The sequence below is a fragment of the Neltuma alba genome, unplaced genomic scaffold (assembly GCF_004799145.2).
Source record: "Neltuma alba isolate B1F8T4 unplaced genomic scaffold, ASM479914v2 tig00011396_pilon, whole genome shotgun sequence".
NCBI lineage: Eukaryota > Viridiplantae > Streptophyta > Magnoliopsida > Fabales > Fabaceae > Neltuma > Neltuma alba.
In genome coordinates this window covers 125,075-151,248 of record NW_021636085.1, presented here as the reverse complement: position 1 = coordinate 151,248, position 26,174 = coordinate 125,075, and the positions used below count along the sequence as shown (strand labels likewise).

The 26,174-nt window shown below is 33.7% G+C and overlaps 3 protein-coding genes across 3 annotated transcripts; 1 reads left to right on the top strand and 2 right to left on the bottom strand.

Moving 5' to 3' along the window:
• The first annotated feature begins 6,296 nt into the window (after positions 1 to 6,296).
• Positions 6,297 to 7,347, top strand: LOC114712776 (protein EXORDIUM-like 2). The gene has a single exon (XM_028897313.1). It carries the CDS (start codon positions 6,346 to 6,348, stop codon positions 7,240 to 7,242), a length of 897 nt encoding a protein of 298 aa, XP_028753146.1. The 5' UTR covers positions 6,297 to 6,345; the 3' UTR covers positions 7,243 to 7,347.
• A 1,593-nt stretch (positions 7,348 to 8,940) lies between these two features.
• On the bottom strand, positions 8,941 to 12,653 carry LOC114712775 (phospho-2-dehydro-3-deoxyheptonate aldolase 2, chloroplastic-like). The gene is made up of 5 exons (XM_028897312.1): positions 12,153 to 12,653; positions 11,369 to 11,646; positions 10,335 to 10,611; positions 9,311 to 9,556; positions 8,941 to 9,207 (listed from the first exon to the last, which is right to left on the bottom strand). Exons 1-5 carry the CDS (start codon positions 12,651 to 12,653, stop codon positions 8,941 to 8,943), a joined length of 1,569 nt encoding a protein of 522 aa, XP_028753145.1.
• Positions 12,654 to 13,500: 847 nt separating this feature from the next.
• LOC114712725 (ABC transporter G family member 11-like) lies at positions 13,501 to 18,265 on the bottom strand. The gene is made up of 8 exons (XM_028897272.1): positions 17,926 to 18,265; positions 17,304 to 17,383; positions 15,185 to 15,655; positions 15,017 to 15,106; positions 14,813 to 14,944; positions 14,406 to 14,606; positions 14,229 to 14,315; positions 13,501 to 14,148 (listed from the first exon to the last, which is right to left on the bottom strand). The coding sequence occupies exons 1-8, from the start codon at positions 18,263 to 18,265 to the stop codon at positions 13,501 to 13,503; spliced, it is 2,049 nt and encodes a 682-aa protein (XP_028753105.1).
• Positions 18,266 to 26,174: the final 7,909 nt, after the last annotated feature.

Here is a 26,174-nt window from a genome sequence, read left to right as displayed (position 1 = left end):
AGGCAACACTTATTTATTATAAATATCTAATTTAACTAATTTTTTTAATTTACTTAAATTAATCAACTAGTTCTTCTAATAACGATCAATGATAATATATGAAAAATAATTGATGACTTATTTTTTACATATTAATTAATTATCGGTATAAAAATCTGTACCTTATGTAATCTCATGATTCTATCTAGCAAGTAAATAATATTCTTTTTTGGCCTCATCTAGTAATTAATTGCCTTAGAAAATTGTGGACTTTTTGTTATTTCAGTGAAACTGCTTGCGTCTAAAAGGTATGTCTCAAAACAAGCGCTTGCTTCAGATTCCAAAATGCAGCACCAGCAGCCATACTCTTATTAATTGCCCAGTAATTCTCTCCCTCTCGCATGATTTTTCTTGCTACAATATCAATGTTATTTCTAAAGATTGCTTTCTTAGCTTTAATTCCTTATTTGTAGGCTTATTATTCTTTTGTAAACTGTAACTTTCTTTTACTTAATTTCATTTTGTCCCTGGTTCCAAAAAAAAAACAGGAAGAATTTAGGTCTCAATATACATAGGGTTTCATTAAAAACAAAAACAGGAAATTTTTTCTTATTGTTTTAAATACTCATCAAGTCCTAAATATAAAATCTATTTTGTAGTGTAAGTTACATTACAAATTAGATCTTATATTTAGGACAAGAGAGAGTAATATTTATGAGATTATTGTTAGCAGCACGTGAACAGCTTATCTTACTGATCAAATTCAATGTTACAAACAAAGTATCACTTAAATTCTATAGAATTTTAAATGAAATTGTCATCATTATTCTCTACCAATTTTTTGGTTTTGGCGGCAGGGTCCATTAAACTAATCAAATCTAAGAAGGTATAGAAGAGATAGGGAAATTGAATGAAAAATAAACCTCGTATCTATATTTAAATATAGAAAAGAGCAATAATAAACAATGATACAACGCACATTATTTAATAAATTTAAGGAATCTTATAAATCACATGTACATAACTGTGATCCTTGTTTTCTTTGATTGATACCCGTGATTTCTATTAAAAATTTTTGACCCAATCGGACTGTCTTGTGTGATGTCTATGCAGAAATAGAGAGAATATATACATACATACATAGATATATAATGAGGATGAATATAAGATGGAACATGTATATTCGAAATGGAAAGGAAAATTAGAAAAAATAAATTATGTATAAATTATGAATAATATGAATTTCTATATATTAATAAATTTTTTGCAGATACATTTATTGTAAAAAGCAAATTAACATATATTTTTAATAATGAAAACCAGAGAAACGCATCAAAGAATGGAAAAGATGACCTATAGTTTCTGATTGTGAAAGTTTAATACAGAGAAGTCTCAAAAAAAAAAAAATATTTACAACTCAAGTTTATAAGCCAAAATTAACCATTTACATTTAAATTATCTTTTTAGATTTATAAATTAAATTACGTTACTTATAAGTTAAAATTTCAAATCCTAAAAATCTCTCTGGATTTAATTTTGCTCTCCTCCATCTATGGATAATCTTGACTTGGGAACCCTGGGGGAAAAAGGACGGCAAGTTGAGTACAGAAAAGTAATAAAAGGAAGAGAAGAGAATGATGTTATGGATAAGGTTCACAAGAAGTAAGGGGTGACGTGGCTGTTGTCCTCCTTCTTTCTAAATTAAACTACTAATTTTTTTTCAGTCTAAAAAAAAAAACTTATAGGACTTTTTTCCTACTCTTTTTTCACTCTTTTTTTCTCTGCTTTCGTCTTCATTTTTTTTTAAAAAAAAGAACTTAACTTGTCTTAACAAGATTTGCTTTCATAATTCAATGAGAACAATGCTTACATTAAGTTTTTTTTTTATATAAATTATACTCATCTTGTTTTATTTATAAGATAGAGAAAGAAGAATTTTTTTGTCTTTTTTATAAGGTATGAGAAAAAAAATTTTGTATAGATTTACAATTTTAATCTTCATTTCTTATTATGTTAACTTTGTTTATATAAAATATAATATATATTAAATAGAAATAAAGTTAAAAAATTATTAAATTTTAATTGAGAGGTAATAAAGTTTAAGATTTTTCTTGGTTTGTGTGAAACATGCTGGAGCCTGGAAGTGACTTTCAACATATTTCATCCTATTTATATAAGTTACTTCCAACATGTTTCACACAGATAAAAAAAACCTTAAAATACATTAGCTCTCTATTAAAATATAACAATTTTTACCTATATTTAATATATGCACATTTCAAAAGAGATAACTATCTACGTTATAATAAATAAAGGGTAAAATAGTACATTTATGCTGAAAAATTAATGAAGTGATTTATAAATAGGCAAAAAAAACTTCTATCTCTACCCTATAAATAGGACTAGAAGAGTATTAGTTATGTTCAGGTCCCCAATCAAATAGCATTTAATTATAAATTCATATGAAACAAAAAAAAAGATATATGGCCATATATAATTGGAGAACTTGATATAATAAATATAAGTAATTTTACCTAAGGTTTTTCATTCAATTAAACCTTTGAGATTGGCAATTATGAACATTTAATTATTAACTAAATTTTAAGTAATTATGCAAATTTATTTTTGAATAATAAAGACAATCGTGATTCTAATAAATTTTAAAAATTAATCAAAATTACTAAAAAAACTAAATTATAATTATATTTAAAAAAAAAAAGATAAAATGATGTTAATAAAAAAAAATGAAGATTGGGTACGAAGCAATCCAAACCAGAGAACTAAAACTACTCCCAAGAGACCTGCATAAAAGGAATAAGAAGAAGCCACCGAGGGAAAAAAAAAGGGTAGGAAAGCATGAAGCAAAAAAAAAAAAAATGTTGAACAACATTAGATAAAGAAGTATTCTAGTCCTGTCACTAGGGAAGAAAAAAGAAAAATGACAAAAAATATTTATTAAATTTTAAAATAATAAATAAGTAATGTTAACTATTTTCATAATGGTTTTGAGATCTAAAAATCACCTATATAACATTTTAAATAATTTACCAAGCATTTTTTGTCATTTTTTTCCTAAAAAATTATTCATCTTCATCATATTAATAAAATGTTGTACTGTTATGTTATTAAATTTGTAAATAAAATTAAAAAAAAATTCTTATTGTACATTGTCGACAAAATGATATGAATCTTCCACTAAAACTGAGAAGCAAAAATACAAAACCATTAAATATTTTTTCAGAACATTTTATATATTTTGGGCCAAGAAAATCTTTTAGAATCTTCCTTATAATAGCTGAAAAAGGAATATTCCTTATAATGAGGACAAGAGAAGTATATGAATATGACTATTTATTTTAAAAATCTACGAAGAAGATAAAAATAAAATATGAAGTAAGAAATACAAAACAAAACACTCCGTTTAAATAATAACGAGTAATTTTTCTGTGAAGAAATTTGACGCAGAAAAATTAAAAATTATTAAATTATAAGAAATACGAGTATAAGATAATGATCCATGTCCTCGTCGACACTTTTCTTCATTCAGATATTTAATGTAAATTAAAAAAAAATTCGATAGCCTGAGAAAAACAGATAAAGAACAAAGCAAAGGTTCGTCTTGTTCTGTGCCGACGTTTCCTGTGACACCCCCCCTCTATTTCCTTCCCTTTCTGCACGTGACCCACCTTCTTTTTCTCTCTCATTTTACATTAATTCATATCCTTTTCTTTTTTAAATAATAGAAATGATGACGATGATTCCTTAGATAAAGTTATTTATACCTTTTGTGTCAAGTTTTTTTTAATTACATATGATAATTTTTTTATATAAATTTATAATTAAATATTATTAAATCTTAATATTTTAAAAATATGATATGTAGTTACTCCTCCGGTCCTAAATGTAAGACCCTTATACTAGAGAGTATAAGGGTCTTACATTTAGGACCGGAGGAGTATTAGATAACTTGACATAATAGATATAAAAAATTTAATGTAAATATTGTCCAAAATTTTATACTCAATCTGATCCATAATATAAGGACTTCTAAAAAAATAGCTTAGTCCAAAACGTAAGAGTCCGTTTGAAATTGTTTATAAACAGTTTTTTAAACGTAATTTATAAAATATGAGATAAATATATAAGAGAAGTTTTGTTTTAACTTACGTGAAACATACTTATAAATGATTTTAAATAGGACCTAAATCACTTTAAAAGTAATTAATGTATATTTATCAATTGTGTCCCGGCAATTAATGCTTAGATGACTCTTCCTATTCTTCCATTTCCTTTGCAGCCTCATTTAATATGGATAAAATTTTAATTTTCATCACTTTTTGTTGACCCCCTTTTATAATTTTATTTTTCAGATCCAAATGCATGCATGCCAAAAATCTCATTATTAATATGAAAGTTTTATTTATGGCAATTATGTTTATAAATAATTTTCATCACATACTTTCATCTTTCCTATGGAGCTGTCTCAATTTGTGCATTTGGATTGAGCATTTCAAAACAGAGACAATTTAAAAGAATTATCACAAAGAAAAGGAAGGTAGTACTCCTCTTACCCTAATTATAAGTTATTTTAAATATATTTATATATATCAAGAAAACCTTTAACTTCGTCAATTCTTATTTAAAATTTCATAATTTTTTAACTTTATCTTTATCTGATATACATTATATCTTGTGTAAATAAAGTCAACATAATAAATAAAACACAAAATTACATATCCATATAAAAAATTTCTCTCAGTATTTTATAAATAAAACAAAAAAATATTTTCTTTATTCGTCTTATAAAATATGACTAGAAGTCTAGAAGAGTAAACTCAAAGACACATAAAATCCAAAACATTCACAATTTTCCAGATTAAAAATTTGATTTGTCATTGAGTTTATTAAGATCATAGTTTAGTGGTCGTGATTTAAACCAACGTCACACTAATCACAATTAAAAATAATATAATTAAATTAAATTATATATAAAAAGAGTATTATTTAAATAAAATATATTAATTTTCATATATAAATCATACGTAATCCAATATAATGAAATTACTCAAATCTAAAAAAGTTATAATATCTAATTAAGTTAATTCATTAGAAACTCTCAATTGGATGGACTAAGAGATTAGTTCATATATGTTCATTGATTTACTAGCTATATTGGTTGTGACTCGAATTAAGTTTTAATACCATATTTAGTTTTTAATATAAGAATTAAATAATTAATTTATAAATATTAAAAAATTAATTAAATTAGTTATTTTTAATAAATATATACAATTTTTTTAAAATATAATTTATTAATTATATATATTACAACTATTTTTACTAAAACTTTTAACATGGGCAACACATCAACATTGAAAAACTATTTTAATAAATAAATAAATATAAAAATAAAATAAATAATACTTTATATTTTAAATTAAATTGAATGTTGAAGTAACTATTATATGATATTAATAATAAGAAATATTCTTTTAATTTTAAATATAAAATCTATTTTATAATATAATTTATATTATAAAATAAGTTTTATATTCAGTATTGAAAAATATTAACATTTTCTTCATGCAACAAACGTTAATAGTCACTAATAATATAATATAATTTGATTTCTAAGACCATTAAATTACCATTTCGCCATTATTGAATAAGCTGACGTTTCTAGATTCTCAAAACCCTCACTCCACCGGGCCCCACCCTAACCTCTGGCGCTGCACTGGCCCCCTTCCACACACTGCTTCCCTACAAAAGCCTATGCTTTTGTTTTTTAAACTTATTCACTGCCACCATCATGCGTCCTTATATTTTATTACCATAAATCCCTCTGTATTCGAATACTGCTTCCTCAAACTCTGAACATGACGTCATCGTTATTCCCTCCCCCGCCTTCTTCCCAATCACATCCCTCTCATTCAAATCCAACGGCCCTGATTGCCTAAATATTCCTGATTGGGGCCCACGTTATTTGGTTCGAACTTGCCCTGAAATGCATGGTGCATTGGATTTGGATCCATAGGGATTGACGGATTGTGGATATATATCAAGAGTGAGGTCAAATCCGTCATTTCACTTCCTCTGGGAACATAGAGTTCTGGACTCCAACGTCGCTATCATTTAGACCGCCACGTCACGACATGTCAGAAGCTCACAGTCTGGCACAGTTGACGAAATGTGGAGACCAATTAGAATCCGCCACGTGGAAGGGTATTATAATGACAACTCTCTCATTACAGCTGGATCAGGCATCCTCTTCCTGCGTATATAAATAGCCCATCCTCCTTATTCGTCTTCACCTTGCTCTTTAGATAATCCTTCTCTGATACAGTTGTTCTGAGTTTGACCTCGAAAATGCCTCTTATTTACCATCATGCCATTGTCTTCTTCACTGTGTTGTGGCTGTGGCTTGTGGCTGAGGGGGCTCTGGTACAGCAACAGCCCTTGGTGCTCAAGTACCACAACGGTGAGCTCCTGAAGGGGAAGATCACCGTTAATCTTGTCTGGTATGGAACCTTCACTCCCATCCAACGGTCCATAATCGTGGACTTCATAGAATCCTTAAACTCCCCGAAGGCTCCACTTCCTTCGGCGGCCACATGGTGGGGCACCACCGGGAAGTACAAGGGCGGATCCTCTGCTCTCGTCGTAGGGAAGCAATACCTCCACGAGACGTACTCTCTTGGTAAGTTCCTCAGGTCGAGGCACTTGATCGCGTTGGCGTCCAAGTTCAACGAGCTTGACTCTATCACCGTCGTCCTCACTGCCAAGGATGTTGCCGTCGACGGGTTCTGCGTCAGTCGATGTGGTACTCACGGGGCGATCCGACCTGTGGGAGGTAAGCCTCGCAGAGCTTTTGTCTGGGTTGGGAATCCCGAGACTCACTGTCCAGGTCAATGCGCGTGGCCATTCCACCAGCCCATGTATGGCCCGCAGACTCCGCCGTTGGTGGCGCCGAACGGTGACGTCGGTGTTGACGGAATGATCATTAACTTGGCCACCTTGCTGGCCGGCACCGTGACGAACCCCTTCAACAATGGCTACTTCCAGGGTCCACCTACGGCGCCGCTCGAGGCTGTATCGGCTTGTACTGGGACTTTCGGGAGCGGCTCGTATCCCGGATATCCGGGCCGGGCTCTGGTAGACAAGACAACCGGGGCGAGCTACAATGCACACGGCGCGAACGGCCGGAAGTATTTGCTTCCGGCGATGTGGGACCCTCAGAGCTCGGCGTGCAAGACTCTGGTTTGAGCTGACGAGGACGATGATGGCTAACTTTACACGTGGCGGAATCTGATGGAGCGGGTGTAGATATGGATGGGTAGGGACGGATGCAGGGGATGATGATGTTACGAAATGCGGAAATGGAGGGAAAACAAAAGCTGCAATGAAACATGTAGTAGTTTGTCTGATTGTTCATAGGCCTTTGAAGTTTGGATCAGTATGTGACGTGTAAATTCTGTGGCTCTCTTGAAAGAGGAATATCATGTTAAAAATATGCAAAATGAGGAATAAATAAAAATCACATAATTACTACTTCTTCCATTTTTTATTATAAGAGACATTTGATGCTTATAGCATGTTTCTATATATAAGAGACACTTACAAGTTGTCTTTACTTTTTTGTGTTGATTTTTTATTTTATTCATATTTATTATCTTCAATTCACCCTCTCTCTCCCTTCCACTTCTTTTTCTTTTAATAATTTAATTGTTCTTTCTTATACTCTCTCCTTATTAATGAGGGTATTTTTGAAAAAAAATTATACTTTTTACACATTAATTGTTCTTAACTAATTTTAACTATTTTTTTGATCAACGTACTTTGGTTATTTGTCTCTTATAATAATAAGGAACGGAGCGGAGAGAATATATTATAAGAGCCATGGGTTTACGTTCTTTTCAAGCTATTTCTTAAATTTAAACTTCCAATGGGGTGTTTGTTTCCCGAGAAAGTGAATGAAATTGGTATATTGTGTTGGCTTTCATTTACTAGAATAATAGTAGGGGAAAGCATAGGCTTTGTTTGTTTAGAAGAAATGGATGGATTTGCTCGAGAAAAATTTGATATTGTAGTGATTGGTGGGGTCAGAGAGGGAGGAAGAGCATCATCATGGTGAGGTACAGTAAATGATGAGGGGAAGAACTGATTCATCTGAATAAAGAAAGCCAAATTAATTGTCTTTGTTTGTTTGTTTGAATTGATGGGGCTTGCGGAGTAAAATGTCTACTTTTATTAGATGAAGGTGAAATCTTTCAAATCACACACACAAGATGGCGTGTGAAGGAGTTCAAAGAAGCTTTTCTCTTTCCTGCATATTTCATCATGTGTAATTCATGTGTCAAAAAAAAGTTGTCAACTTGATGAATTATTATCATTATTTCTGATGAATCACTTGATGAATTATCAAGTTGCTGTTCTTTTGGGCGGAAAAAAGTTACCTTTCTCACGTAAAAGATAGTTCTTGTCATTAATGGAGCTTGCTTCCACTCAGTGGTTACCAGTTACTGCCAGGCCACACTCCCATAAAGAAACCACCTTTTCAAATCGATCAAAATTGAAAATTTATGATGCATGAAATGAAACTGCCCAACTGGTGCTTATTGCAGAAACAAGTAAATACATCATGGACCAAAATTTTATTGCTACACTTGAAAGGTAAAGTTTTGTGGGTTAATTTAAAAGAGAGAGGCAAGAGAGTGGAGTGAGGTAAGCCTTCAGCTTACAAATGAGATGGAATCCAAACTTTCACTTACAATGAAACTTGCATATCACTATAGTAGCAATTAACTTTATTCCTAGATTTGAAAGGTAAAGTTTTGCGGGTAATTTGAATGGGAGGCAAGAGAAAAAATAGGATCGGTCCTTTCACTTACATTGAAACTCTAATGTCATAATAGTAGCTATTGGCTTTATTGCTAGTATATTTGAAAGGTAAAGTTTTGTGGGTTAATTTGAAAGAGAGGCAAGAGAGTGGAGAGAGGTAAGCCTTGATCTGCGGAGTCTCTGAGCAATCTTAAAAGCAAGTTCAAGAGACTGTGAAGCATTAAGCCTGGGATCACAGTGGGTGTGGTAGCGTGAAGTCAGGTCATCATAAGTCACAGTTCTTGAGCCTCCCACGCATTCTGTCACATTCTGACCTGTCATTTCTAGATGAACTCCTCCTGGGTAGCTTCCTTCTTCCTCATGCACATCAAAAAATGCTCTCAGCTCAGCCTACCACAGACCCCACAAATTCCAAATCAAATTCTCAGCTTCAAGCTTTATAATAACATAGAGAAATATATAAAGAAAGAAGAAAAGGATATGAGAAGATTACTCTGATAGAATCAAAGGAGCGAGTTTTGAGTCCAGATGGAGCTTTGATGGTGTTGCCATGCATGGGATCACTGACCCATGTCACAATTTGGCCTGCTCTGCGAACTGCTCTGATTAGATGTGGCAGTTTCACTCTCAGATTATCAGCTCCCATTCTTACTATCACTGTTATTCTTCCAGCTTTGTTCTTTGGATTCAATATATCTATCAGCTTCACCAGTTCATCAGGATCCATCTTATGGCTCACCTGTGAAAAAGCAAAGAAAGTTTGCATTTTTTTCCTTTCAAATAACCATCTGGAACAGGACACTACAGCTTGAAGCTAAAATCCGCCGGTGTGGATCTTCTAAAGTTAAAATCTTGAGAAAGAACTCTGATTTGGATCCTCTAGAGTAAAATGCTTGCAAAGAACTTGTGAAATTAAAGAGATGGAGGGGGGAAAAAAAAAAAGGGGACTAAGCTCCATTCACACTCTTACTCTGACATTTGTATGCCACCGTTTCCTTCGCTAGAATACTTCTAATGTTAGAGGATCCAAATTCTCAGCTTGGAGTAGCTTTTAATTTCAAAGAATCAAAATCTTGAGGCTGCAGGATCTTCTAATTTCAGATTTTTTGGGATTTAAGCTTCCAATTGTGTCTTTGAAGTCAGAAGTAGTTCAGAGTTCTAAGTTCACAATTCAAAGCACATGCTCAAGCAAGGCATAGTTCAGCGTTCACAATTCAGATTTTCCGGGATTAAAACTTCCATTGTGTCCTTTTGGATACATAATTATAATCTTCTAGAACTAGAAGAAGACACAGAGAGATAATTAACTATTAATTGAGTGGAGAAATGCTTTCCAGCGGAGCCTCTATCTGTAAAGTTTGTCAGGATATTTCTCCTTTGTTACTAACTTTTTCTAACAATTGTTACTTTTTATCTACATATTATCTCGTTGTGACCTGTAAAACTCGTTCGTTTTAATATCATTTTGTCTTTTTTCCAAATGAGCACAAGGAGGATAAACAAAATTAATACAATACCTTGATGCCAATTGGATTAGAAACTCCTCTTAAAAACTCCACATGAGCACCATCAAGTCGTCGAGTGCGTTCTCCAACCCATAGCATGTGAGCTGAGCAATCATAGTGAAGCCCTGTAGTAGAATCCTCCCGAGTAAGTGCTTGCTCATAAGGCAGAAGCAAACACTCATGGGAGGTCCAAAAATCTGTCGTGGTCATGATTGGATGCTCATCTGTGAATCCAGCTGCAATCATGAAGCCAATGGCTTCATCCACTCGGTAAGCCAATTCGCGATACCTGTTAGGACACACCAGAATGAGCAAATAGAATAGTAAGTAGCAGAAGAATTCCGGAGCAAATAGAATGATCTTCTGATGTTCTGCAGAAAAACTCCAAAATTTGCCAGTTCTTGAAATTGGACTAGAATGGCTAGATTAAATTTTACATTTTGAAAAGATTGTAATTAAATATCCATTGGATTATGATGAAATCCAATCCTGATTCACTTCATTGCTGAACTTTAGAAAAGCACAAGAAATATGCCAAGGGGTGTATCTCAGATAACAGTCATTCCATTTTACTCTAACTGCAGGCAAAACAGGATGCAGTCATTACTTCCTATTCAATCTTTTCTGGATTTAATCAGCCTTTCCCAGGAGTTCATTCAGAAATAGAAACAGAAACAAAGGAAAATGATACAGAAATCCTCTTGATTTCCATCCTTCCCCTTCAGTCTTCCATTATCTTCCAAGTAAAAGCAAAAGAATTGATTCAGTTCTCAAAAGGGAAAGAAATGTGGCCCGGTGTGCAAGGCTTCCGCCAGGTGGGATCTGGGAAGAGGCAAATATACGCAGATTTATCCACAAGAGTGACAGAGAAATTTTTTTTTAATAATAAAATAAAGATTTGAACCCATGACCTCTAGGATTACATGGAGGCAATCTTACTGTTATTTCAAGGCTCATCCTTCAATTCTCAAAAGAAAGTAAGGCAAAAATACTTATATCTAACTTAAATGACAAACAAATTACAGAAGAGAAAATAGAAAACATACCTGTCCCCCTGCTCGTTGTGATCCATAAAATCTAGATTCCATTGGCTGACCCTTTGTATGGCAGCATAGCCTCCAGTGGCAAAGGCCCTCAGAAGATTGAGAGTAGCAACTGATTGACAGTAAGCTCTTTCCATTCTCTTTGGATCTGGAACTCTTGATGCTTCCAGAAATGCATCACCATTCACAATATCACCCTTATAACTTGGCAGCTTCACTCCATCCCTCTCCTCGTATGGCTCTGATCTTGGCTTTGCAAATTGACCTGCCATTCTTCCAACCTAAGTCAAAAGTTCAAGTATCTATGTGATCAATCCCATTCAATATATATATGTGTATATGTATAATCATTGATGAATAGGGACAAAAAATCAGTTTCAGTCACAGCTCTAGGAATACTTTTAGCCCGGATATTGAGAGGTTTTCAAAGGAAGAACTTGATCACCACCAAGAACAGCACTCCACTTTTAAAGTTCCATTGGATTGATAGTTATCAACCCCAACAACAGCTCTCTACTTTTCCTCCAAAACGGCTTACTTATTCACCCGGACAAGAGACTGTTTCAAAGTTCCTTTTTTTCACCAGACTGTTTCGAAGTTTCGCCCTCCTCACAACCCCAGAAGCAACACCCCCCCCCCCTTTTAAATCCAAAATGGCTCATTAATCCACTTATACAAACAACAATAAATATCAAGTTTCCGATAATCCACTGGGAAGAAATTCCCAATTCCAGCATTCTTGGAATTGCTCTGAATGAATACATGAGAGAGAGAGACTCAAAGAGACCTTTATGATAGGCATCTGGGCACCGAACATCAAAACAATGCTCATTTGAAGAATAACGCGAAAGGTATCACGAATATAATTGGCATTGCACTCCTTGAAGCTCTCAGCGCAATCCCCACCCTGAAGGAGAAAAGCGTTGCCCATGGCGGCCTGAGCTATTTTATCCTCGAGGCTCCTCATTTCTCCGGCGAATACAACGGGGGGGTAAGATTCGAGGGTTTTAAGGACTTGATCGAGCTCATTTTGATCCGGATACTCTGGAAGCTGAAGGGCCTTCTTGGTCTTCCAACTATCAAGCGACCATTTGGTCTGAATTGAGGCGGTGCCCGCGGTGGAAGGGACGGCTGATTTCGAAGCCTCAGTAGAATTCGCGACTGTATTGAACCTAGCGCCGGTGGGCGGCCAGAGGTGGCGGAATGTAGGAAAGGGAGAAGAAGGATAGGAGTGACGAGCAGGTTTGTAAGTGATGGGCCTGAGAGACGAAGAAGAAGAGAGAGCCATCTCGAAACAGAGCTATGGCGAAGAGAAGGATTCAAAGGTGAACGATATATAAGCTTTGGATTGCGAATTTGTTTATAGTGTGATTTATTTGAAGCGATCAAAGGCCCCTAAAGTGCATGAAGGCACGGAAACATGGTACGAGGAACCCACACACGTACGTACTACTTTATATAATAGACACACGTGGTTTATTTATTTTTCATTTAAAAGTCATTTTGACATATTTAAGAGAGTTCTAAAAATAATAAAGCAGTAGTAATTTAATGATAAGAAAATATAGATATATTATTTTATTGAATTTAAATAAATCTTAAATAATCCACGAAAGATAATGAAAAAATTAACCCATAAAATTCCAATCCTACTAATAAGAGAAACCTAAATATCTTAAATAGACCTTCATTTACCATTATCTCAATGCATCACAAACTCAACTTATTAGTTATTACTAGTAAATTAAATAATCTTTTTTTTACACCTCACTCTCGAACAAGTTTTAAAAGCTTGTACAGAAGAATATTTTTTCCCTCATCACACTGAAAATTTTTAAGTCCTTATTATAGTATATATTATGGCTTTTACTTAATATAAAACGACCTACAATTATTTATTCATGTGTTTTAGCAGAAGCAAAAGTGGCATATAACTTCAAAAGGGGGCATATATAACTGGTTCCCATAGGTTAAAAATTTTAAACTCAACCCAACAATTTTATTTGATGCAACATATATATTCAAAACACATGCGAAAGTTCCATATATATATATATATAATACACACGTTTTATTCTAATACATTGACCACAGGCATAAACATGATCTTATTCTAATTACTTATCGTATTTGATTTATGCAGTCCATTCACGCCTAAAGGAGTAGCATTTTGGATTCGCTATGACTTGAATGCTAAGCAAAGAAGCAACTAAAGGCTTCATCTTCTCAGTGCCCTTTATGATCACCAAGAATAGAATTCTATACACAATGATCATCCCCAGAAGAATGGCAAGATCAACCCACTTAGAATAGCTCATGTTAACTTCCCATTTGTTTCTCAGAATCTCTTCCCCACTTAAATTACCAAATCTCAGTCCTTCAAACTCGTTCTTGAACAGTCCTTGGTAGGCGTATCTATGGAAGGCTATGTAATAGAGAGGATACTTCCAAAAGATTCTGGGAAGGTCATTAGGCAATCTGAAGAAGCCTCCTGCGAGGATCATGATGCCTTGAAGACCAGCACCGGTTATAATTCCCATGAGGAAGTTAGGGACGATGCTAGCCACTATCATCATCAGGCTTTCAACTAACATCAGACATGAAAATAGGACACAGCAGAAGAAGATAAAGTGTTCAGCAGAATTTTGAAGGCCTGGGAGGTAATAGGCTATGGCTCCCGGAATGACAGTGACGAGTAATAGATATGGGATCGAAGATAAGGTGTTCCCTATCACATACGCTATCACTCCATAGTGCCCATTTAGCCTTTCCCTTCCAAATACCTGCATCAGTAGGAATATGGAGACTTAAACCTTGAGGCTCATATGATGACTTCAACAAAGAGAAAATAATGCACACACACCTTCATCTCTTCCACAAAGGAAGGGAAGCCACCAATGGTCATGAAAGTTATGAAGGAGGACACAAAGGCAAGCAGTCCACCTCTATCCTGAAACAATGATTGAAAAAAAAAAATTAACTATTAGAAATATAAAGTGGAGAATGTCAGAGCATGCTCCAATATGTTACTCTTTCTTACTTGAATAGACACGGTGCTCATGCCCAAATCGTAGAAGACGGTGGCCAAACCTAGCGCCACAGCGATGTATATGATAAGGCGTAACCAGTAATAGCCTAAATCACGACGCATGTTCAAGAATGATCTCTTTGTAAGAACAATGCACTGAGTAGGGAAGCTTGCATGCGTTCTTTTCTTCTTCTCCACCACCATTCCACTTTCCTATAACCCACAATTGCATTAAACATTGCCCATCATTATCCTTTTGAGAAGGATATGTTATTTTCTTCTTTGCATTTTAGATAACATATTGTCAGTTATTCATATCTACATCAAGTTAGACACGGTTATTTTCTTCATGTGATATATATATAGAGGTCATATAAAATTTGTGCTCTTGATAGGGATGGAATACGGATTCGACATACCTGTGCAGATAATGCTGCTACTTCTGCTTGAACTTGTTGGTTGAAATTAGAAGACTTGTATGATTTCACAAGCATTTCTATTGCTTCTTCTGTAGGTTTCCTTTCAGGATCAGGGAAGCCCAATTCAATGTCCTGTTAAACCAGTAAGAATCTCAGTCAAATTATGTCTGGGTTTAGTTGCTTAATGGCTAACACGAAGCAGACCTGATCATCAAAATCCTTGTTTATAGTTTTCAAGAAATGATCGGACGGATTCTGGACAGCAGGACAAGGAAATCCATTTGAAGCAAAGAACTACAACATAAAACAGCGTACATCAGTATATAATTGAAACATGAGATCAGAACAAGACATGTGGATCTAAACCCTGACCTCACTTGCTGCAGAAATAGGACCAAAGAACACAGTTCTTCCGGAAGAAAGAAGACACAGATTATCAAAAAGCTGAAAGACTTCAGTACTAGGTTGATGAATAGACGCAATAATGGTCCTCTGAATCCCATCCTTTCGATCAAGGCTGGCGATTCTGCTCATGACATAGTACGAGGCTGCACTGTCAAGTCCACTGGTTGGTTCATCAAGAAACAGAAGTCTTGGACGTGTCAGGATCTCTATACAAATACTCACTCTCCTCTTTTGGCCTCCACTGATTCCCTTACAACCCCAACCTCCAATTCTGGTGTTAATGGCGTCTTGAAGACCCATTTCTCTTATTGTGAACTCGGCTCTCTCCTTTTTCTCTTCCTTTGACATTGTGTCTGGTAATTGAAGCTGAGCTGAATAGTACACTGCTTCTCCAACTGTTAGGGTTGTGAGCAAAGCGTCATCTTGTGTCACATATGCCTGAAACAAACAAGGTAGAAATAGATTATTAATTTTTAAAATCTTATAGGGTTAGCTCTAAATACTCTATCTTTCACATGTAACTTCTCTAAAATTGATATTAGGATATGTTAAGTATGAGCAAATTTGGCGTAAAGTGAGAAGTTTCACATGGAATGAGATTGGACTTAATAATATATAAGTGGAAGGATCTATAAACTCAACTTAGTTTTGTGTTAAAGTGGTGTCGAATTTGCCACTTATATTCTTCCTCTTGTTTCTCCTCAATCTATTTCGACTCCACTCATTTTATTCAATTCCGGTTGTAATAATTGATATTATTTTCGGTCCTTAATATGAGAATTAGTTGACTAATTTGAGTAAATTAAAGAAGATTGTTAAGTTAGCGATTTATAATCAATTAGTGTTATCTTCCTTATAATATCCTTACTAATCATGTGTATTGACCAAAACTACCATTTGATGGAAGTTTTAATATGTGCAACTACTACATGGGATACTTGGAAAAAAAAAATAGATAAATAAAAGAGACAAAATAAATTGAGGTTTGATACTAGAACCAAACTGAATATCAAACTAACTTTTGTATTAAGAACTGGAGGTAGTAATATGCTTTTAACTATATTGATAGTCTTCTTCTTCGTTTTTTTAGGTCACTGAGCGTATGACTGTTTTATTAAGTTTACAGAGCACAAGTTGATATCATCAGAAGGATGTCTTTCAGTTTTCTAACCTTTATTGTTATTTAACTAGATATTTATCTTCTCCAATTGTTCAATTATCATCAAGAAGAGTTAGATATAGCGAGAGATAAAGAAAGTGTTGAGATTTAATTACTATAATGTTGAGATTTACGTCTAAAATTTAGGGGAAATAATCGTACCAAGGATGAAATGATGAATTTAATCAAAGTGAAAATTATGCTCAATGACCAATTTTAAAAAATTAATTATTGAGAAGAAGCACAAATTTATAATTTTTTTTAAAGATCCTTGGCCCTTTTTAATTAAAATTTAAAAAAGTCGGAATCAAAAAATGCACCTTCAATGATTTAAGGAACAAAAATTCTCTCATTCCTTACTTCTTTCTGTTGCCGATGATGGAAGCACCACCATCATTGGTATTTTTCTGACGTTGGTGCTGCCACCGGCAACTTCTTTGGTGATTTTAGGGTTAAGAGATGAAATTTTATACAAGTTTTTCTAAAAAAGTAAAAAAAATTTACAAGTCAATCAAAGGAAATTTAATAATGGCAGTGAGAGAATTTAACATTCTCACAAAGCAAATTTTTAAGTGTACCCCTGGCAAAAACCATTTTATACACTGAAAGTAAAGAATCTAACACATCTAAAGCACAAATTTACAAGTCAATGTTCGAGAATTTAGTACTCAGCGACTGCAAATTTACATATACTTTTAAGAAAATGCAATAATCAGAGATCAGAACACAACTTTATACGCAAGTTCAAGAATTTAGTAGATAAAGATAATAAATTTACAAGTCTAGCTAATTTCAAAAATTTATCAAACTTCTTTGTTTTCATGCGTAATAGTAACAAATTAAATTAAAACATAGAGAAATTGAAAAAGAAAATGAGAGGAGGAAGCTAATTTTTCTTGATTAATGGATGAAAAAAAGTCTGTGTACCGAGGTCCCATAGGCGAGTACTTGTTTGTGGCCGTTAATAAGAATCTCCCCTGCCTGCCTTGTTTTTGGACCTAATCTCCCTGCAAAACATGTCATTCAAGTCACAATATTGTTCAGAGTTTAAATCCAGTAGTTTCTGGAAAAGACGACATCAAATTAAAATATTTTTGCACTCATACAAATTAAAACTTGAGATTTTGTGCTTAAACAATTATAACTCTTTTTTCTTATACGCAGAAGATATCTTATTATTGAAAGTAATTCTCATTTTGATGAGTACGAGCTCCTTTGTTTTCAAGAAGATTTTTACTCCTATCTTTCTATTTTCACATAGTAAATGTTATGGCCCTATCTATCATTTATCCGACCTTTAAAATTGGAGTTCCATCTAATCATGAGGTTAAGCATGCTTGGCATTTAGTTCAGTTTCTTAAGCATTTAGTCAGAAGTACGATCCACATCAGTGTGTGATAGTACGAGGGAATTAATCATTGTTACCGGTGATAGGCATCGTGGGCTCAACCCAAAAAAAATTGGAGTGGCATCTTTTGGTTTTGTTTTCGTCATTTAGTTTCAGGGAGATAAAATTATGCCCGCAAAAAGGTAAATGAAAGAATATCACCTGCTAAAGTATCCAGAAGAGTGGACTTGCCACAGCCAGAAGGACCCATGATGGCCAAAAGCTGACCGGGTTTGACATAACCAGTGAGACCTTCCAGTATTGTTCTGCTTCCATTAATCCCTTTCTTCTTCTTCTTCTTCTTATTCTTCTTCCTCCCACTTGAAGAAGCCCTCACCCACACATCCTTCCACGTCAGCCATATCCCCTTCTCTTCTCCCCCATCAATAACGTCATCACTCTTCTTCTTCTTCTTCGGACCGCTTGATGCTTCTTCTTCATCTATCCTCGTCGTTTCAATCTCTAGCCCAGATGGGCGTGGAGGATAATGAAGGGAAGCCATTGTTGGAAACTATGGAGAGAGCATAAGGGAGGGAGAAGGAGAGGGGGAGGAAGTAGTATAGTTGAATTTGGCTTATGCTGATTTAATTTATGTCCTTGAAGAACACGTATTTATAGAATGTTTAGCAACATTATAAACATGTTTTTTCAGATTTCCCCTTTCGTATCCATGTGGTCTTCTTGCTAATAATTTTGTATGTTTCCATTATTATATTATATTGCAATAGTCCAACGAAGTTGACAGCTTAATTATCTATCTACTAACTTTTTAGAGCTTTCAGGGAGTCTCGGTAAAATTAAAAATAAATAAGTAAATAAATAAATAAATAAATCAATATCTAAGCTGATGATTTTTGGCTAATGAATTCGTACATTCATTTTTATCTCCCTATAAATTAACATGATTAAAAATAATATTCCAATTCCTAGCTAAAAAGAAGTGCAAATAAAAAAGCCTGCTAAACTAATAAAAAAGTTGTGTTAACTTAATCAGGGGTATATGTTGAATTCAAACTTTAACTACGCACGTAATTGTGTTAAATACTTGGTGATAAAAGTTAATTATCACTCTTGTGGTCCCACTTAGCTCAAAGTCTAATGTGTCCCTTGATCTCAGGTTCATTTAATTTGTGGTTCTAGTTGAATTTGGACTCTAACTCCTTTTAACCAATATATATTTTTAATGTAGTGACTTGAGCTGATGTGGGGAATTGAATATGATGTAAGATAAAAATGGGTTTGATGAGTGTATGTGTCAGAAAACATATCTTGTTTAAATCAAATTATGAAATCCTTATAACTAAGTCCAATCACATGGTCGTCATCGTCGAGGATGAAAATGAGATGTTTGTTTTTGTCTAACATTTGCTTCCAGAGAAATTAAAGTTCCCAATTGTGAAAAGACCAAAGGAATATGACGACCTTAAAAAATTAGCTTCACTTTTAATATCTAAATTGTAATTAGCATTTTGTTGGGAAAATGATTAAAAAGTGCCTTCCAAAATGCCAAATTATGGAGGCTGAGTTTCGAAGACCAAATTGGTACCGTTGCACTAATTTGATATTTTGAAATGTTGCAAAACGATGTCCTTTGTCTTTTATTATTGACTACTTTTATTATTAGAGTTTAAGTAATTACTTTTATTTAGTTATTAACTACTTCAGTTTTGTTAATGACTACTTTTGTTTTTAAAGATCTGGTAACTACTCTAGTTTTGTTATTGGCTACTTTTATTTTAAAAATTTAATAAAAATATATTAGCAGCTAACGGAGATTTAGTTACTATTTTTGTTTAGTTATTTACCACTCTAATTTCTCTACTAATTACTTGTATTTCAAAATTTTGAAAAATGAATTAGGAGCTTCAGTATTACTTTTGAGGAACAAGAATAGTCATTAGTAAAACTAGAATAATAAATAACTAAACACTTGTAGCCACCGGAGCTCAGAAATGAAAAATAGTCAATATCAAAACTAAAATAGTAAATAACAAAGTAAAAGTAATCACTAAAATTATAGGATAGTGGTATCATTTCTCAACAATTGAAAATTCAAAAATAATATCGTAGCTTGATTTAATATTTTGAAATTTATCAACTTCATTTATCATTTAGTATTTTTGAAAAGGTTTTTTTTTTTGTTATCTTTCCATTTTTACATTTATAGTTGTTTAAACCCATTATTTAGTTACAGTTTTTGAGACTAAATATTATTAAATTATTTTTTAAAATTTAAATATCCTTTTTCTAAAGGAAAAAAATTAGAAAAGTCAATTACTGTAAGATCACGAGCCGTTTTAGTCAAGTTCTTCAATCATGTCCAAATCAAATCATATTCCCTCCTCCCGATCAAGATGAGATTTGCTTTGTTTGGGTGGATCTAAAAAATAATGGGTTATATTACCAAAAAAAAGGGTTATTAGAGTGACAGAAACTTATGATTTCTTTCACTGACTACTGTGATTTTAAAAAAGAAAAAAAGAAAGAAAGAATTAGCTTATTCAATTGAAAATTGAGGTGCCGCTTTTTGTGAAATATTTTATACAACAACAACAAGCCTTATCCCACTAAGTAGGGTCGGCTACATGAATCACACGACGCCATCGTGCTCTGTCAACAACCCAATCCTTAGATATGTTGTTGATTAGGAGGTCTCGATCAATGACCTCATTCAGCGTTCTTCTCGGTCTTCTCCTGCTTTTTTTTATAGGACTCCATCTTGTTTGATCCACCCTCCTCATCGGGGCCTCCAAAGGCCTTCTCTGCACATGTCCAAACCATCTTAAGCGATTTTCAACCATTTTCTCTTGGATAGGTGCCACACCGACTCTTGTCCTGATCTTTTCATTTCAAATCCTATCTTTTCTTGTATGACCAGACATCCATCTCAATATCCTCATTTCTGCTACTCCGACTTTGTGCTCTTGTTTTCCCTTTATTGCCCAACATTCACTACCATACATCATAGCTGGTCTTATAGTAGTCCGATAAAATTTTCCTTTAAGTTTCTCAGGTACCTTTTTATCGCAAATAACTCCGGTAGCTTTCCTCCACTTTAACCAGCCAGCTTGTATTCTATGAGAAATGTCTCCATCAATTTCCCCATCCTCGTGTATAATGGATCCTAGGTATTTAAACTTTGATACTTGAGGAATAATTTGCTCTCCCATCCTTACCTCCAATCCCCATTACCTTGCCTCCCTCCAAAATCACAATGCATATATTCTGTTTTGTTCCTGCTCAAACGGAAACCTTTAGACTCCAAAGTCCTTCTCCATAACTCCAAACTAGTAATCTCTTCTTTTGATTCCGCCATAAGAACTATATCATCCGCGAAGAGCATGGACTTAGGGATTCTTTCTTGAACAGGTTCAGTAAGAACATCCAGAACAATGTTGAACAAGTACGGACTCAGAGAAGATCCCTGATGTAGGCTAATCTTAATAGGGAAGTCCTTTGTCTTCCCCCCAGGCGTCCTTACACTGGTAGTTACCGCCTCATACATATCTTGTATGGCTTTGATATAAGCAACCCGTACACTTTTCTTTTCCAAAGCCTTCCACAATACTTCTCTTGGCACACGATCATAAGCCTTTTCCAGGTCAATAAAAATCATATGTAAATCTCTTCTTTTACTTCTATATCTCTCCATTAACCCCCTTAGTAAATAGATTGCTTCCGATGTGGATCTCCCTGGTATAAATCCAAATTGGTTTTCCGAAATAGAAGTCTCCAACCTCAACCTATATTCCATCACTTTTTCCCACAACTTCATTGTATGACTCATAAGTTTTATCCCTCTGTAGCTTGCACAGTTTTGAATGTCTCCTTTATTCTTGTAAATAGGAACTAAAATGCTTTTTTTCCAATCATCCGGCATATTTTTAGAGCGTAGAATTTCATTAAAAAGCTTGGTTAGCCACACCTCCCCCTCATCGCCCAAACATTTCCAAACTTCAATAGGGATACCATTAAGCCCAACGGCTTTTTCATTGTTCATTTTCTTGAGAGCCACCTTAACCTCTCCGATACGTATCCTGCGGTAGAAAGCCAAATTGTGATCATCTTCGTTAATTAACAAGTCCTGCAAGTCCTAAGTCGCATAATTGCTTCCCTCATTAAACAACTTGTAAAAGTATGCCTCCCATCTGTCCTTAATATCACCATCAGTAACTAACACTTTACCATCTTCATCCTTTATACACTTTACTTGGTCCAGATCTCTCTTTTTTCTCTCTTTTTGCTTTGCGATCTTGTAAATATTTCTTTCTCCCGTCTTTGTTCCTAACTCTTGATAAAACCCTTCATAAGCTTTAGTACGTGCTTTGCTCACTGCTCTCTTTGTCTCTTTTTTAGCCAACTGATACTTTTCCCGGTTCTCTACACTATTGCACAAGTGTATGGCTTTAAAACAATATCTTTTCTGTTTGACTTTCTCTTGCACACTCTTATTCCACCACCAAGTCTCCTTATGTCTTTGACCAGGACCTTTAGATTCTCCCAAAATTGCTTTAGCTACCAAACGAATCCTTGTAGCTATCTCTTCCCACATCATGTTTGCATTTCCCTGCAACTCCCAAATCCCTTCCTTCAAAAGAGTCCTTTTGAATAACTCCCGCTTTTCCCCTTTTAACTGCCACCACTTAATCCTGGGTTTTGCCACTTGATGGTACTTTTCCCTGGTACTCTTAAAACGTACATCAAGGATAAGTACTCTATGTAGGGCAGTCATCCCGTCTCCTGGAATCACTTTATAATTAGTACACAATCTTTTGTCCGGATTCTTAACCAAAAAGAAATCAATCTGTGATTTTAAGACACCACTTTTGTACGTGATTAAATGCTCCTCTCGCTTCTTAAAACAAGTGTTGACAATCTTAAGATTATATGCAAGAGAAAAATCGAGAATAGATTATCCTCCACTATTAAGCTCCCCAAAACCAAAACCACGATGGGCCCCGCTGAATTGTCCTGCTTCCTTACCAACATATCCATTGTGAAATATTTTATAAATATTATTAAATTATTAATAACATAATATAGATATTTTATTAAATTTACTGAAAAATTCAATCAATAGCACTTTTCGCAAATTTTTTATAGGAAAATTTTTGAAAAAATCCCTTATTGTAAAATTTATAGCCAGAATCTGAAATTTATTTAAGTACTTAGGTGCAACTTATCTTTAATTATGTATAAACTGTGCTTAAGTATGTGCAAAATAAAACTCATCTGTATAATTATTAGTAATAAATCTTGAAAATAAAAAATTAAAATAACAGAAAAATTTGCCCTTCTCAATTCAGCTCTCCAATATCAAGCCAACTCTTTTGTAACCTAATGACAAAAAAATTCTCCTATAAATAACCTTAAATTGTTAGTGTGTTCTCTTGCCATGGAAAAAAGGGGTCTTCATATCTGACTTGGCTTCTCTCCTACCGATCTCTCCACCCCAAATCGAAATTTTAATGGTATAGATTAAATGTTTTTTAAAATTATTTTTAAATATTTTTTATTGTAATTTTAAATCGTTATGAGTAAAGTTTAGCAATTTTGAATTTATTTATTTAGCTTTTAATAATTTGAAAATTTATTAGTACATTAAAAAAATTTGGACCACTAGAACTTTAATCTAAGAACGGAGAGATGGCAAGATGGGTAGTGAAGAGGAAGTGAATGGGAAGAGTAGAGAAGAGAAGGTAAATCGATGTCCTTACCGATTCACCCAAAGCGCAACCCGAAACAATATACATTTTTGTCCATAAATAAAGTGCTTAATTTTTTTTTTAAAGTATTTCTCCTTTTTTTAACCCATCAAGTCTTCACCTCTTTTAATAATATATATATATTGCTCAAAATTCGAAGAAAATTTTTTAAATGTAGTTTATATCTAGTATGTGTAATTTGAGAATTCAACATACTAGATATAAAAAAGGTTAAGGATAAAAAATACCTATAAACTTTTACTAAAAGTTCACTCAAAACCATAAACTTTTTTTGGGTTCAAATCTATCCATCAAAATTTAAAAAAAGGTTAATAATACTAGCATCGGTAATGTCCGTTTTTTTAGCCGTGGGACCCATATTTTTTAAAAAATGAAATTATTAAAATACCCCCATTCAAAACAAAAAAGTTAAGGGTTAAAAATACTCATAAACTTTTTAAACTTTGACAGGTGGATTTGAATCCAAAAAAAGTTCATGGTATTGGGTGAACTTTTGGTATATTTTCATAGGTATTTTTGACCCTTAACCGTATAAAAAATTTGATATAAGTATGTTACAAAAATAAAAGCCAAACGGCAAAAACTAATAACACTATAACCTTTAAATCTGATAAAATTTTATATATTAAGCATGATAAATTATGAATATTATTGATGGATTTAATTTCATTGATCTTAATTTGAAATATATTTAAACAAAATTGATGTTGTCATTTTTTATATTATAATTATTTAATTATGTATCTTTAGTAACTATTCATTAATAAAAGTAAACTCTTAAAAGCTTAATATTTGACTTCATAATCCGAGTTTAAGCTCTTATCATTAGTCTGTTTAAATTGATGAGTTTGATTGCCTTAGTCTAAAAAATAATATTGCGTAATAAATGTATAAATTATACTCCCTCTGTCTGCTCCTTTTGAAAGGTGTTATTGATACTTTTTATGAGGCATTTAATATAATTTCAAGGAGTATTAAATTTTTTTCCGCATATAACCATAGTTAATGAGGGCTGTGAGAGACAGTAAAAATTAACATAGTGTTAGAAGTTAAGTGTATTTAATAAGAATAATATTATATAGGGTTAAAGTACAAAAATACCTACCAATTTTTCTCAAAAATGCGTCTAATACTGTATACAATTCTTAGGTACAAATCTATCAATGCAAGTTCACAATAGGTGCAAAAATATCAACTCCGTTAAAACACCCTAACGGCTGTTTATTTTGATTGTAGGGTCCACATAATTTTTATGAAAGGACTAGAATGCCCTCAATTTAAAAAAAAAAAAGGGAATCCCCTGCACCCTCTCCTTCCCCAACCTCTCGAACTCATCTAACTTTGGACACCTAGAAACCACACCCAGAAAGAATGACCCTTCAAAACTCATAAATGGGTTATCAATTGAGATTCCACATACGAAGATAAAGCATAGACACACGAAGGATCTTCAAAAAGTGAGCTGCACCACTCTTAGCCGTGAGAAGGGGAAAGAACAAGTGAAGTACAAAGTTCACTAGGAGAAATAAAGAGAGAGAAATGACATGGGAATCAACAAAACAACAATGTTTCTCCAGCCCATTTCGTGAACTCAACCTCTAGTTAAACCCTTCACCATTAAAGATTCAACCTTTGATATAAAAAAAAAAATTACTTGAACCCAATCCAAAATAATTCATTGATCGAGGGAAGGAGGAGAAGGAGAAGGTGGTAATTGTATCTCCAAAGAGAAGGAAGAGAAAGAGTTGGCACATGGAGGTAACAACTACACTATTGGGATGCAACAGAGGTAGTTATGCCATGGTTCTGCCGTCTTGATCTCACTGTCGTAGCCCGCATTCTATCATCTCAGATCTCGCTATCATCACCTGCGGTGTTCTGCCGTCTCAGACCTCGCCATTGTCGTCAGTGTTCTGTCGTCTCCGACCTCGCCTTGTCATCGACATTCTACTGTCTCAGACCTCACCGTCGTCATCGGCATTCTACCTTCTCAGACCTCACCGTCATCATCGTCATTCTGCCATCTCAGATCTCAATCAGAATGAGGCATAGTTGCTCTGAGATTAGAGATGTTGGAGACGAGATTCTGGCAAGTGAACCAGAGGTTGGAGATGAGATGAGAGGTTTTTTTTAGTTGGGGTATTATTGTCCTTTCATAAAAATATTGTGGGCCCACCATTCAAAGAAACGGTTGTTAGCTTGTTTTAACGGTCTTGATATTTTTGCACCTATTTTAAACTTGCATTGTTAGATTTGTACCTCAGAAAAGTATAAGGTGTTGTGCGCCCTTTTGACAACAGCTAATAAGTATTTTTGCATTTTAACCCCATTAAATATTATTTGAATTTTATGACAAATTTAATGTTTTCAACTATATTTATTAATGCATATGAATTAAAAGAAAGTAACACAAGTAGAGGAAGTATTAATTAGATACTACTACTCTGTTCTTTATTATAAGATTTTTTTAATTAAATTGCGCAGTTTAAGAAGACAGTTAAAATTAGTTAAAAACAATTAGTATGTAGCAAATGTAATTTTTTTTACAAATATATCCTTATATATAAATGGATAGATGTGAAAGAATAATAGGGAGATAAATGAAAAAAAATGCATTAAATGCATTAAACTAAGGGTAAAATAGGTAATAATGCATTAAATATTCAGACAAACTCAAAAGGGATC